Source organism: Fukomys damarensis, unplaced genomic scaffold, assembly GCF_012274545.1.
Source record: "Fukomys damarensis isolate Sample0158 unplaced genomic scaffold, DMR_v1.0_HiC HiC_scaffold_16, whole genome shotgun sequence".
NCBI classification, from domain to species: domain Eukaryota; kingdom Metazoa; phylum Chordata; class Mammalia; order Rodentia; family Bathyergidae; genus Fukomys; species Fukomys damarensis.
Genome location: NW_022900928.1, coordinates 24,910,985 through 24,925,888, shown reverse-complemented (window position 1 = coordinate 24,925,888; position 14,904 = coordinate 24,910,985). Strand labels below are relative to the sequence as shown.

At 36.8% G+C, this 14,904-nt stretch overlaps 2 protein-coding genes across 2 annotated transcripts; both read left to right on the top strand.

Moving 5' to 3' along the window:
• Positions 1-3,489: 3,489 nt before the first annotated feature.
• On the top strand, positions 3,490-4,432 carry LOC104847755 (olfactory receptor 52I2-like). Its single transcript, XM_010603326.1, is given in 2 exon segments — positions 3,490-3,677; positions 3,679-4,432. Coding segments are annotated over 2 exon segments (942 nt in total).
• A 3,738-nt stretch (positions 4,433-8,170) lies between these two features.
• Positions 8,171-12,850, top strand: LOC104847754 (olfactory receptor 52I1-like). Its single transcript, XM_010603325.1, is given in 3 exon segments — positions 8,171-9,050; positions 9,053-9,196; positions 12,843-12,850. Coding segments are annotated over 3 exon segments (1,032 nt in total).
• The last annotated feature ends 2,054 nt before the right edge of the window (positions 12,851-14,904 follow it).

Below are 14,904 nucleotides of genomic sequence, written 5' to 3'. Positions count from 1 at the left end.
GTAATTTTATGCTAACTATTTACTCTGGAAATCTTTTATGGAGGGGAGGAACAGGAAGTGATATCTGAAATGAGGTTAGTTTTGAGCTTTGATAAATGAGCGGTCTTCATGAAAATTGCCTGGAAATGTAAGCGTTGTAGGGTTATGTGTGACTACTATTGAGTCAGCACAAGTCATCCAGTTACTGTGTTGCTCCACTAGGGTGATGCCTTGTGAGAGATGTGCAGCACATTAAGGCAACGGGTGTTTGATGAAGAAAACCAATTGTACCCAACAAGGTCTGTTCCATACGTAGGATCTTGAGTCCAGTTCTGAGGACAAATTCCCTATCTATGTCCCTCAGGACAGAAATGATCTGACAGGAATTGGAAAAAAAGTTTCTCATACCAGAAAGACAATGCAATATTTACACATATGTGTTCAATTTATTTCACTTAAGTGTATGGTCGCATATTGTCTCTGGGTAAAAAACTGAAAGTGTAAATAAGGAGTGAAATGTATAAATGATACTGGGAGATAGGAAGAAATTGTACAAAATTATACTGGGTGAGATACTTTGTTAATAATTAAAACATTTTAATCTGCAATAATACAGAAAATCCTAATAAGATTACTGACATTGAGAAATGAGAAGAAAGGAGCTAAAGGTATAGGGAAGGTGGGATGGGTAGGGGAAGGGTAAAAAGGGAAAAGACAAAATGTGAGATAATGAAAAGATGGAAACAAAGTGGTTGTAGATGGGGAGGGGAGGAGGGGGTGAAGGGAGGGCAGGGACCAGGGGAAAAAATTAGAACCAAGACTTGTCATGTAGGGGTACAAGATCCCAACAATGAATGTAACTATGTATCCCTAAAGTGTAACAATAAACTCAATTAAAGCTGAAAAAAATAATTAATACATTTTATGCAAAAAATGTAGTGTTATTAGCATACAAGTTAAGAGATAGATTATCAATTCAAAGTATGTTCTTGTGAGATCATGATACATAGTGTATTTACCATTGTTATTTTCTAATTATTTCATTATGAAAAAATTAATTTTTCATATAATTATTTTTATATTTTCTTTATTAGTATTTACTTGTATTACATTAAAATAAAAAGGTTAATGGTCCGAATGGCCTGGATAATAGATTCTCATCAAACCGCTTCTACCCTATCCTTAATCTCATTTCAATTTGGCCAACTCTTGTATGGAAGCACAGATGGACAGTTCTAAGAATTTGTTATTAGAGATGGGTCGTAGATGTAAGAGAGACTCACAGATGAGACAATGAAAATAAAAGACAAGCCAGGCGGAGAAAAATGACAAGAACTGTAAATGTGAGAGCTGGTCTTATAAAGGTACAGTAGGATTATAAACAGTACCCTTATAAGCAGTAGGTTTATAACAGTGATCTTATAAAGGACAGTAGGCTGTTCACCACAGTGGGAACAGAAGAACTTTGTAATATATAGCTGTTGGGTGAGGCATCTGCAGCGAGTTGCCATAGAAGGCCGAGAGGAAACTCAGGTAGTGCAATTTATTTGGGGTGTGTGTGTGCATATGGCTGTGCATGTGTGTGTTAATGTGTTAATTTGACCGCATCCATTTAAGTATGGTATTTGGTACAATCTGGGATATAATATTAAGCAGGAAAAAGTCTACTTTTTAAATTAGCTACACTTTATCAAGCACCTTTACACAAGTTCCTGCTAATCACTTTACATAGTTTCTCACCTAAGTATCAAGAAAAAAATCTGTTTGAAATAGGCACATTGTTGCCATCTTTTGATAAATGAATTAAAGTTTGGTTTGTTTACATAGTTTGATCTAGAGAAAATGTCTAGAGAGTGATAGGGTAGGGTTTTCAGTCTCTGTAATATGGATCTTCAAGGTTTTCCTGCTTTGATGAAGTAAGACAAAACACATTTTGAGAGGGGCACTAAAAGTATGCAGAATTCTTGTGTTCTGTTCTTGGTAAAACTGAATATTTCCAGAAGAAAGTCAACTAACATCTTCCAAAGCCAGGTGATACCATTGAGTAAAGTAGGGGCTTTGTAAGGGATATTCCCATGGAGCTGTGGGTCTGTTCAACTACAAAATGAAACCAAAAGGGAAAGGAACAAAAGAGATATCACAAAAGGAAGTATTGGTAGGTAATGCTGATCACTTATATTCAGATTTACCCACCAAGTCATCACACGTGGCACCACTTGAATGAGACAGGTACAGGGTAAGCATAGTCATGAACAGAAACTCCCAAGCTTTGGAGCCTAGCTCCAATATATGCATAATTACAGCAAAGTAATGCCATATACTTTATAAAAAACTATATATAGCTTTTTTTTTGTCTGTTATTTGGTGGGTTCAACTCTTAAGAGGCACAAATAGAAAGATTTAGACTTATATCTCAAATTTACTACATAATGGCTATGTGATATTGGGTGAATATTTGATTTAAATTATGCCAATTTTTGTGTATAGATGACATATATTAGAAATAGAGAAATGTAATTATTATATAAATATTACCCTTTAAAAATATCCTGGTATATACTATTGTTAATCAAAAGTTCTTTCCTTCTAAAGGATAAAGCTTCTTTGTTTTCTAGAATATCCTGGTACTTTATCAGGAATATAGGATTAAACTTACTGGGGAATCATGAAAAAATATGGTAGGATTTCACCTTTAATATAGCTCCAACTTTTTGTGTAGTTCATTGAATATAGTTCAAGAAAACTAAAGGAAAGTAGAGATTGCCAATATCCTCATTATTCATTATCCCATATGGAAAGATAACACGTACTCTAATGATCTCATTTTTTCTGAACCTGTTTCTGAAAATCTTTAACTATAAAAATGTTTCCTTCATATTTTGTTCAGGTACTACACGAGGATACAAAAACTGAACCACTTGACCTCAAATAGTTCATTATTTTATTCAGTGATTATTAACTTCAGTAGGTAAACTTGCAAGAAGAAGACAGTTTCTTTCCTCTGAGTGAACATGAAGTTTTTGGAAACTGTTTACAATTATGACTACACATTTTCTTTTATATACATATGTACCCCACAGGTAGGGATCAGAACTTGGCATAAGTTCATGAAAAAAAGATACAATTGAGAAGATAAAATAATTTCATAGTCAGAATACTGGAATTCTCCATTTAAGCATTTCATAAACTAGCAGGAGACATTTTATGAACTTAGAGGAAAGAAAACATATTAACATGAAATGGGGCAAGAGAGAGTGCAGACATTTCCCGAAGGAGGAAACGTGAGAGCTCATCTTGAACAATGAAAAGAAATAAGACAAAGATGATTGAAAAAGATGAAAAATGGAACAGAAGAGCTTTACCACATGTTATTTTTCTGATGTTGAGAATATTTCTAATCTGAGATTTCACCAAGGATTTACCAACACTACAGACAAAAAATAAATCTGAAAGATTTGTATTTTTTGGTCCATAACTTTATTACATAACAGGAAGACAATCTTACATACAATGCTGGAGACACCCTACAACTACACAGTGGGGAGCCCTGCCATCTTCTTTCCTGTGGGCATTCCAGGTTTGCAGTCCTCACACCTTTGGCTGGCTATCTCACTGAGTGCCATGTACACCACAGCCCTGTTAGGAAACACCCTCATCATGACCGTGATATTCATAGATTCCACTCTCCAAGAGCCTGTGGCTTCTGACTGCTGTTATGGCTTCCTCTGTGGTACCCAAGATGGTGAGCGTCTTCTGCTCAGGAGATGGCTCCATCAGCTTTAATGCTTGCTTCACTCAAATGTATTTTGTCCACGCAGCCACAGCTGTGGAGACAGGGCTGCTGCTGGCCATGGCTATTGACCGCTATGTAGCCATCTGCAAGCCCCTACATTACAAGGGGATTCTCACAGCCAAAGTGATGCTGGGAGTGAGTGTGACCATTGCACTCAGGGCTGTCTTGTTCATATCTCCCTTGAGTTGGCTGCTGAGTCATTTACCATTCTGTGGCTCCAACGAGGTTCCCCATTCTTACTGTGAGCACATGGCTGTGGCCAAGTTGGCATGTGCTGATGCCATGCCCAGCAGTCTCTACAGTTTAATTGGCTCCTCTATTATTGTGGGCTCTGATGTGGCATTCATTGCTGCCTCCTATATCTTGATTCTCAGGGCAGTATTCCATCTTTCCTCAAAGAATGCTCAGCGGAAGGCACTAAGCACGTGTGGCTCCCATGTGGGTGTTATGGCCCTATACTATCTACCTGGGATGGCATCCATCTATGTAGCCTTCCTAGGGCGGGACACAGTGCCCTTCTACACCCAAGTGCTGTTAGCTGACTTGTACCTGATTATTCCTCCCACTTTAAACCCCATCATCTATGGCCTGCGGACCAAACACATACGAGAAAGAATATGGAGTTGGCTGATGTATTGTCTCTTTGACCACTCCATTTAGAGTGAATAAACATGAGACTGTTTCAACATTGAGCTTTCCAGTCACCTGGGAAGGAACTTTAGAAATCTATGGAATTGAGCTGATAAATGTAGCACTATATGCATTACAAGATGAAGCTGTACAGAGTATCTTTGTATCAGTTTCTATTTTTAGTAAGAATGTAAAGGAAATTCTGGTTTTATTTCAATCATATTAGTATATGTATCAGAGATGACTTTGGGTGGAAAATGCAGATTTGGACTTTTTCTTTCTTTAGTTCCTTACTCCTTTTTCCAAAGTAATAGCCTACCCATCTTTTTGCTAAAAAAACAAATTTTGACATCCTTCCCCCAAAACCTGCCTGAATTTTGCAAATTGCTCTTCCTTTCTTGGGATTATATGAATGAAATTGTTAATTACATGACCTCTTCCCCTAACCCCTGATGAATTCACTCAAGTTGGGTCATGATCTTACACCTAAACCTGAGTCCTTCTCCAGCCAAAATGGATTCCAGTTAGCTGAGAAGACATAAACTTGAGATCAAAGATGGTGGCCTTTTTCCAACACATGAACTTGAAAGAGAAACATGTAAAACAGCAATAGAAGTCATTTAGCAATATGAGTTGAAGAGAGTGTTTCTCTGATTCTGCAGTTTGAACTGATTTTTGAATGACAAGGTACATGCCTAGAAGACACTTCTTATGTATCTTTTAAACTTTAATTATTTTAAGCAGTTAGAATTACTGTACCACGGATCAGCTTTTTGTTCTTAAGCAATGGAATGTAAGTTGATATGCCTTGGTTTTGTGCATATTTGTGCTTCCTCGATCTGCTCTGTGGTACTCATTTCTTGGTTTTGTGCATATTTGTGCTTCCTCGATCTGCTCTGTGGTACTCATTTTGGAAAGACAGAGAAAGGGATCAAATATAAATTAGGTCTTTTTCTGGTGGGTACCTCTCAGGATCTTTCTGGAAAGGAAATTCATAAATAACAAATAGAAAATAATGGAAACATCACTACTCTTAAATGTATGTGTAATCTTACATAGCTTTGGTTTTTTTCTCAGTTGTATATGTCCTTTCAGAGAGCCTTGAACTGAATATTCAATATATATTAAAAAGCAAAAGAGCTAAGGTATGAGGCACATATAGTTGATTCTGGTACCTTTAAAAATCTTAATAAAATATAATTTTCTAATAGTGTTAAAAGTCGAAGTGCAGCACCAGCACTGATCCTGTTTTGATTTACGCATCTGATGTATCAACTATCTCTGTCAGCTTTATAAGGTGATTTTCATGGCAAACAACTTTCTTCTAAAGAGGTCTTGGTTTAGGAGAGCTATTATACGTCAGTGTTATTACATTTAATCATGAGATAGTACATTCCTAGCAACAAAAGTAAAAACAAACACATGGAACTGCATGAAATAGAATTACTTTTGTGTAACAAAGGATAGAACAGAGTGAACTGGCAACCTACAGAATGGAAGAAAATATTTATGATCATATATTTGATAAAGGTCTCACTTTCAGTACATGAAGAGCTCATAAAATTCTACAAAAATGGTATAGTCCAGTGAAAAATGGTCAAAGGACTTGAATAGGCATTTCTGTAAAGATCACATGCAACTAACATAAAGATATTTTGCATCCCTAATCATTAGAGAAATACAAACCAAAGCTACTATGAGATGATATTTTGCATCTATTAAGATACCAACATAAGAAAAGAATAGCAAGTTTTGGCAAGGATGTGGAGAAGTTGAAACCTCCTGCACTGTTGGTGGTGCAGACAATGTAGTTGAATATGGGTATTCTTCAACAGATTGAAAATAGGACTACCATACAATGCAGTAAATCCACTTCTAGGTATATATACCCAAAGAATTAAAAACAGTATCTTCAGGACATTTTAATTGGTATGTACACGTTCAGAGTAGCACTCAGTACATGAAGTATACAAACAAGTGAAAAGCATTATATTTGCTAGAATTGGAATCTGGATTCCTAAGGTTATCGGCTTTGTCTATGCCACTTCTTTGTATATCACTTCGTCTATGAAATGTAGACGTGCTGAAGACAGCTATGTCACAATTTGTGAAAATTAAATGAAAGAAATAGCAAAATATCTATTAGGGTGACTGAGTCCATAGGAGGCTTTCAGAAATCTTAACCAGTCTGGAGCCTTTTATTCCCATTCTTGATAAATTTTGTATCATTGCTCTAACATTTAGGCATTCTCTGAGAACTTGAAGAAACAAAGACTGTTGAGTCACTGAGCAGCCACTTCTGCCTGCAGTCTGAAAAGTCTCAGGGGCAGAGCAGAGTCAAATCAGCCTCTGGAGGAATTGCAGTGTCTCCTTGCTAAGCAGAGGCCTACAGAAGCCAGGACATTCAGGGAAAAGGCAGGTGATTGAGTATCTGCTGTGGAGGGCTCCCAGTGGGAGGTGTTTGAAGAGGGCAACTCTGCATAATTTATTGTTTTCTTTGAGTCCCTGTAGCTCCTCTTGAAGAAGTTTGTGTTTTTACTCTCCTTTTCTTGCTTACAAAGAGCCTATCATAGAAGTTGCATTGAGGAAACCATGAGATGTGGGTAACTGACCTGGGGATTGGGGGTTATGTCGATGAGTCTCAAGCCCAGGGTCATGTAGAAAGGAGGGTTTTAAGTCCTCAACCCCACTATAAATGCTGGCCAGGTCTAGAGTGTACTGGTGATACCATGAGCTTCTTTTGAGAATAAAGAGAGGGTGGAGGAGGTTGTAGAGGGAAGGGAAAGCAGGACTAATAGTTCAAATATGACAGAAGGATAAGTCAGATCTTAGAATGGTTGGGAGGTGGTTTTCAGGACCAAGCAAAGTTATGACAAAGACCTAAGCAAAAGGATTGACTGAGAGCTTTTTTGTTTATCCTTATTGAGGAATCATGAAAAAGTTTAATAGGACTTCATCTACACATATCCCCAACTCTTTTGTGTAGCTAAATATTCATTGAATATATTTCAAGGAACCTAAAGGAAAGTAGATTGCCAATATCCTCATTATTCATTATTGTGTATCAAAAGAGGTAATGTTCTCTAATGATCTCATTTCCCTAAACCTGTAACTTAAAGCCTTTAATCATAAAGATGTTTCCTTCACATTTTGTGTAGGAACTATACTGAGGATAAAAAAACTAACACACTTGACTACAAGAAGTTCATTACTTCATTCAATGATTATTAAATTCAATTACTAAACATGGAAATAAAAGAGGATTTATGTCCTCTGGCTGATCATGAATTTTGTGGAAACTGTTTATTGTAATAACTACAGGTATCTCTTTAAGAGCACATGTATCCCGCAGGTAAGGATCGGATTCTTGGCATAAATCCTTGAAGAACAGATACACATTTGAGTGCATACAATAAATTCATAGGTAACATACTGAAATTCTCCATTTCAGCATTTCATAAGCTAGCATGAGACATTTTATGAACTCAGAAAAAAGGCACCTTGCTAACATTCAATGGGGAACGAGAGACTGCACAGATTTCCCAAAGGGAGCTGATATTGAATCATGAATAGAAATTAATAAATGTTGATTGAAAAAGATGAAAAATGGAGCAGAAGAGCTTTACCACGTTACTTTTCTGATCCTGAGAATATATCCAGTCTGATTATCCTCAGGATTTACCAATACAACAGACAAAAATAAACTGATAGATTTGTATTTTTTGGTCCATAACTTTGTTACATAACAGGAAGACAGTCTTATACACAATGCTTGAGTCATGCTACAGCCACACATTGGGAAGCCCTGCCATCTTCTTTCTTGTGGGCATTCCAGGTTTGCAGTCCTCACACCTTTGGCTGGCTATCTCACTGAATGCCACGTACACCACAGCCCTGTTAGGAAACACCCTCATCATGACCGTGATATTCATAGATTCCACTCTCCAAGAGCCTATGTATTGTTTCCTGTGTCTTCTGGCTGCTGTGGACATTGTTATGGCTTCCTCTGTGGTACCCAAGATGGTGAGCATCTTCCGCTCAGGAGACGGCTCCATCAGCTTTAATGCTTGCTTCACTCAAATGTATTTTGTCCACACAGCCACAGCTGTGGAGACAGGGCTGCTGCTGGCCATGGCTATTGACCGCTATGTAGCCATCTGCAAGCCCCTACATTACAAGAGGATTCTCACAGCCAAAGTGATGCTGGGAGTGAGTGTGACCATTGCACTCAGGGCTGTCTTGTTCATGTCTCCCTTGAGTTGGCTGCTGAGTCATTTACCATTCTGTGGCTCCAACGAGGTTCCCCATTCTTACTGTGAGCACATGGCTGTGGCCAAGTTGGCATGTGCTGATGCCATGCCCAGCAGTCTCTACAGTTTAATTGGTTCCTCTATTGTTGTGGGCTCTGATGTGGCCTTCATTGCTGCCTCCTATGTCTTGATTCTCAGGGCAGTATTCCATCTTTCCTCAAAGAATGCTCAGCGGAAGGCACTAAGCACATGTGGCTCCCATGTGGGTGTCATGGCCCTATACTATCTACCTGGGATGGCATCTGTCTATGTCGACTGGCTAGGGAGGGATACAGTGCCCTTGCACATCCATGTACTTTTAGCTGACTTGTACCTGATTATTCTTCCCACTTTAAACCCCAATATTATGGTATCAAGATTAAACACATATGTAAGAAAACATGGCATTTGCTGATGTTCCTCTTTGTCACTCTTATCAAGTTTCATGAATGCAAATCTGTTCAGACCTTTAACTCCCCAACTGGCTTCAAAGATGATCTAGAGGGTGAAGGGAGGGCAGGGCCAAGTGGAAAAAATGAGAACCAAGACCTGTCATGTAAAGGTGCAAGATCCCAGTGATGAATGTAACTGTACTGCATACCTAAAATGTACCAATAAACTCAATAAAAGAAAAAAACAAAAACAAAAACAACAAAAAAGATGATCTAGAAATGTATGGAATTGGGATTGATTTACCTGGTGCTATCGAAGTTTAACATGAAGATGTGCAGGATGAACTTTTGTAGCTTTTTTATTTCAAGCAATAAAGTGAATTGGATGAATCTTATATTCTAAGAAGTTTTTTGATAATTTAATTCAGCTTGTATCTGAAGAAGACATTTTCTTCCCTTAGTTTTAGACCCATGTTTTTAACACTAATAAGCACCATGCCTTTACCTCTAGAAACCAGTAGTGTGTCCTTCCTCCTACCAGTCATCTACTCAAGTTTTTAATGCTTTTACTTTTTTGATGTGCTTATATAGAAGCTTTGAGTACATGAGCTTGCTCTCTGTAGAACTTATGAATCTCTTCTTTTTTATTCTAATTAATTTTATTGGTGCATCTGAGGTATTCAACTTAATGATATTCATCATTGGAAATGTTCACCTTTACATAATCCTTGGTTCTTATTTTTTCCATATCCCCCTGCCCTCTCTTCAACCCCTGCCTTCTTCACTATCTACAAAGACTTTGCTTCCATTTTTTCATTTTCTCATATTAATTCCCTTCCCTTCTTTACTTTCCTCTACTCTCTTTCCCTTTTCCCCTTTTCTTCCTATTTCACTTTATTTATTATAACTTTTAGTCCTTATTTACACTTTCAGTTTCTCACAGTAGAGAAACTATTTGATATTTACACGTGTCCTATTTTTTTACTTGAATATCATCTCAATTTGCATCCATTTATTTATTTGCATCCATGCTATAATTATTTCTAATTTATTACTTTTTATGGCTGAGTAGTACTTCATTTAAAAAAAACACCTTTTTTTCTATCCAGTCTCTAGTTGACGGGCAATTGGGCTGCTTCCAAGTTTTAGCTATTATAAATTGTGCTGCTATGAAGATATGTGCACATATATCACTGTGGTATGATTCTTTTAACTCTTTGGGGGAGATAACCAGCAAGGTAGCTGGGTCAAATGGGACTTCCAATCCTAGTTCTTTGAGGTAGTTCCATACTGATTTCCACAGTGGTTGCAGCAGTCTACACTCCTACCAGCAGGGAAGTAGGGTTCCTCTTTCCCTACAGCACCACTAGCATTTTTTATTTGTTTATTTCATAATAGCAGCCATTCTTTCTGGGCTGAGGTGAAGTCTCAGCATTGTTTACATATGCATGTCTCTAGTGACCGTGAAGTTGGGACATTTTTTCATATGTTTATTTGCTATTTCTGTTCTTTGTCTGAGAAATGTGTTTATTTCAGATGCCCATTTTTGGAGTCTGTCTTTAAATTTGGGAGGTCAGATTTTTTGAAGTACTTTATATATTCTCTGCTGTAGACCTTTGTCTGAGAAACAGCTGGTGTAAAATATTTCCCACATTGTGAATTGGCTCTTCACACTTTTTTTTTTTCTGTGCAGAAGCTTTTTAATAAGAGATCCCACTTGTTGATTCTTTGTGCTAGTTCACAGGCAACTGAGGTTTTGTTCATAGAATCTTTTCCTACACCAATGCCTTCAAGAGTTCCACCTAACCTCTCTGCTTGCTGGTTTAGTGTTTCTGTTTTAATATTTAGATCTTTAATCCACTTCTATTTTAGTGCATGGTGAGAGATACAGATCTCGTTTTAATCTTTGACTAGTTGCAGCCTAGTTTTTCTAGCATCATTTATTAAAGAGGCTATCTTTCCTCCAGTGAGGCTAGTTGGTTTTTTTTCAAGATCAGGTAGCTGAGTGTGTCTGGAGCTGTTTCTGCATCTTGTAATGTGTTCCACCGGTCCTCAGGTCTGTTTTTTTCCCAGTACCATGTTATTTTTATCACAGTAGCTTTGTAGTATAGTTTGAAGTTGGGGATTGTGATACCCCTTACCTTGTCTTTATTGCCTAGAATTGCTTTCTCTATTCTAGGTGTTGTCTTGTTCCAAATGACTTTTTGGCTTGTTTTCTCCAGTTCTGTGAAGTATGTTGCTGGAATATCAATTGGGATTGCAATGAATATATATAACAGTTTTGGGAGTATGGTCATTTTCACTATGCAGATTGTTCCTACCAGGAGCAATGGATGTCTTTTCATTTTCTGACATCAATGTCTTTTTTCAGAGTGCTATAGTTTTCAGAGTAGAGTTCTTTGATTTCTTTTGTTAGGTCGATTCCTCGGTATTTCATTTTTTTGGATGCTAGTGTGAAAGGAGTTGTTTGTCTCGCTTCTCTGTCAGTGAGTCTGTTTTTCATGTACAGGAAAGCTATTGATTGTTGTGTGTTGACCTTGTATCCAGCTACTTTACTGAATTTGGTTATTAAGTCTAGAAGACTTTTGATGGAGTTCTTGGAGTCTTCTATATGGAGTATCATGTCATCTTCAAATAATGACAATTTGACTTCTGCATTTCCTATCTTTATTCTTTTTATTTCTCTCCCTTGTCTAATTGCTGTGGCTAATGTTTGTAGAGGTATGTTGAACAGGAGTGGTGATAATGGACATCCTTGTCTTGCTCCTGATTTGAGTGTGAAGGATTTCAGTTTTCAAGCATTTAATATGATATTGGCTGCTGGTTTTTCATAGATGGCTTTTATCAGATTGAGGTAGACTGTCTATTGCAATTTTCTGTGGTGTTATTATCATAAATGCATGCTAAATTTTGTCAAATGCTTCTTCTGAATCTATTGAGATGATCATATGATTTTTGTCCCTGGCTATATTAATATACTGTATTACATTTATTGTTTTGCATATGTTGAACCATCTTTGTATCCCTGGAATGAATCCCACTTGGACAGGGTGTATGGTCTTTTTGATGATCATCTACATTCTATTTGCCAGGATCTTATTAAGGATATTTTTCATCTATGTTCACTTGTGAAATTGACATTTACTTCTCTTTTTTGGTTGGGTCTTTTTCTGCTTTGGGGATCCAGATGATACTTGCTTCCAGGAATGAATTTGGGAGTATTGCTTCCCTTTCAATTTCACTGAAGAGTTTAAATAGTTGTGGCAGTAGTTTCTCTCTAAATGTCTTGTAGAATTCAGCAGTGAAGCCATGAGTGTCTGGGCTTTGGTGATTTTTAAACTACATTTTCAATTTCATTGATGGATATTGGGTTGTTCAGAATTTTTAGGTCATCTTTGTTCAACTTTGGTGATTCATATGTACCTAGGAATCTGTCCATTTCTTCCCTATTTTCCATCTTATTGGCCTATATGTTCTCAAAGTAGGTATTGATGATTTTCTGGATTTCTACTGTGTCTGTTGTAATTGCATCCTTTTCATTCTTAATTGCATGCATTTGGGCATTTTCTTTATTTCTTTTTATTTTTTGATATGGTTGACTAAGGGTTTGTCAATGTTTATTCTTGCAAAGAACCAACTCTTGGCTTTGTTGATTATTTGTATTGTTCTCTTAGTGTCCATTGCATTGATTTCTGCTTTGCTCTTTATAATTTACTTTGTCATATGAGCTTTGTGTTTGTCCTGCTCTTCTATTTCTAGAAAATTGAGGTTAGGCATCACGTTGTTCAATTGAATTCAGTCTGTTTTCATAATATGAGTATTCACTGCTATAAATTTCCCTCATAAGACTGCTTTCATTGTGTCCCATAGGTTCTTATATCTTGTATTGTCATTGTCATTTAATTGTGGAACTGATTGATTTATTCTTTAATTTCTTCTGTGACCCATTGATCATTGGGAAGTGTTTTGTTCAATTTCCATGTTTATGGAATTCTTGCAGTGTCTTTTGATATTCATCTCCAATTTCATCACATTATGGTCTGATAATATACAGGGGATAACTTCCATTCTTTGTACTTACTTAAACATTTTTTTTTGTACCAGGGATTGAACTCGGGTTTTCAAGCTTGCAAGGCAGGTGGAAGAACCACTGATCTAAGTCCTCAGGTCACTTAAATATGTTCTATGAGCAAGTATGTGGTCTATTTTGGAGAACAACTCATGTGCAGCTGAAAAGAATGTGTATTCTGATTTTGTGGGGAACACTCTGTAAACATCTGTTAAGTTAATTTGTTGAAGAGTTTGACTGAATTCCAGTATTGTGTCATTTATTTTTTTGTCTAGTTGATCTATTTGTAACAGTGGGGTATTGGCATCCCCCACTACTATTGTATTAGTGCTTGTTTGATTTTTCATGTCCATTAGTATTTGTTTTATATAGTTGAGTGCACAAGTGTTTGGTTCATGTATATTTATGATTGTCATCTCTTTTCATGGATTATTCCTTTTACAATGATGTAGTGTCCTTTTTTGTCTCTCTTAATCAGTGTTGGTTTAAATCCACTTAATCTGCAAAGAGGATAGTTACTCCCCCCAACCATAGTTTTGGTTCCTGTCCCATGGAGTATTGTTTTCCACCCTTTAACTTTCATTCTATGATTTTGTTTTTGAGTTAGGTGTGTTTCTTATATGCAACGTATTGTTGGATCTTGCTTCTTGATGCATTCTGCCAGTCTATTTCTTTTGATTCGTGAATTAAGACTATTAACATTGATGGTTATAACGTATATGCATTGACTTATCCTTGTCATGACTCTTTCTTTTTGTTGGATTCTCCTCCTTTGCATTTAATTTCTTGTCACACCTGATGGATTCATTCTGCTGGGCTTCCTGGGGCTGTGATCCTCACTGTCTTTTCCTAGGATATTGTTTAAATTTTTGGAGTGCTGATTTGGTATTCATGAAGTTCCTAAGGTTCTCTTTGTTATAAAAGTATCTTATTTCTCCATCAATTTTGAGAGATAGATTCTTCCCCACTCCCTCCATCTCCCAATATCCTTCTCATTTGAGAAAGATTCATCTACGTACTTCTTACCATCTATCCTTCATTTTGCTCTTTATTTGTGGTTTGAGTTTCTCATGAAAGAGAAGACATGTGATAGCCAAGCCGTATCCATTTACTTCACTTAACATTACGGTCTCAAGGTGCATCTATTTTTCTATAAATGACTCAAGTTTATCTTTCTTTATGGTAGAGTAGTACTGCATTGTGTGCAATTGTACCAATTTCTTTATCCAGATTTTTGTTGCCTTGTCTTTTCATGATAGTATTTGTGTGTTTGTTTTTGTGCTGGGGTTTTTGGTTTGTATATAGTGGAAGGATTTCTTTTTAGTATGGAGACTTCTTTAATGCCTGCTTTTTAGTGATGCTTTCTGGGTATGTCTAACTATTAGCTTTTGACTATGTCCTAGAATTCAGCCATTGCTTTTTTTTGGGTTGGAAGGATGCAGTTAATTTGGCCTAGTACCCAGTTCTTTGGAAGTGAACTATAGAATTGTTGATCACACAAAGACAGTCCTGACATTGGCATACAGAAAAAAACCAATTAACAGCCACAACAATGTCACCTTGCATATAGTATTAAATTCAGCAACAATAATAGCATGAAAGACATTCTGGATATTGACACGCTCTAAGAATCACTATGTAACTCCCTTTATCATAGAGAAGAGATCTATAATTATAGTATAAGCACTAAGACAAACCAAATATTGACCTACAAGTGAAACAACTCCCAGCTCCCCTAACAGTAGAGCATTA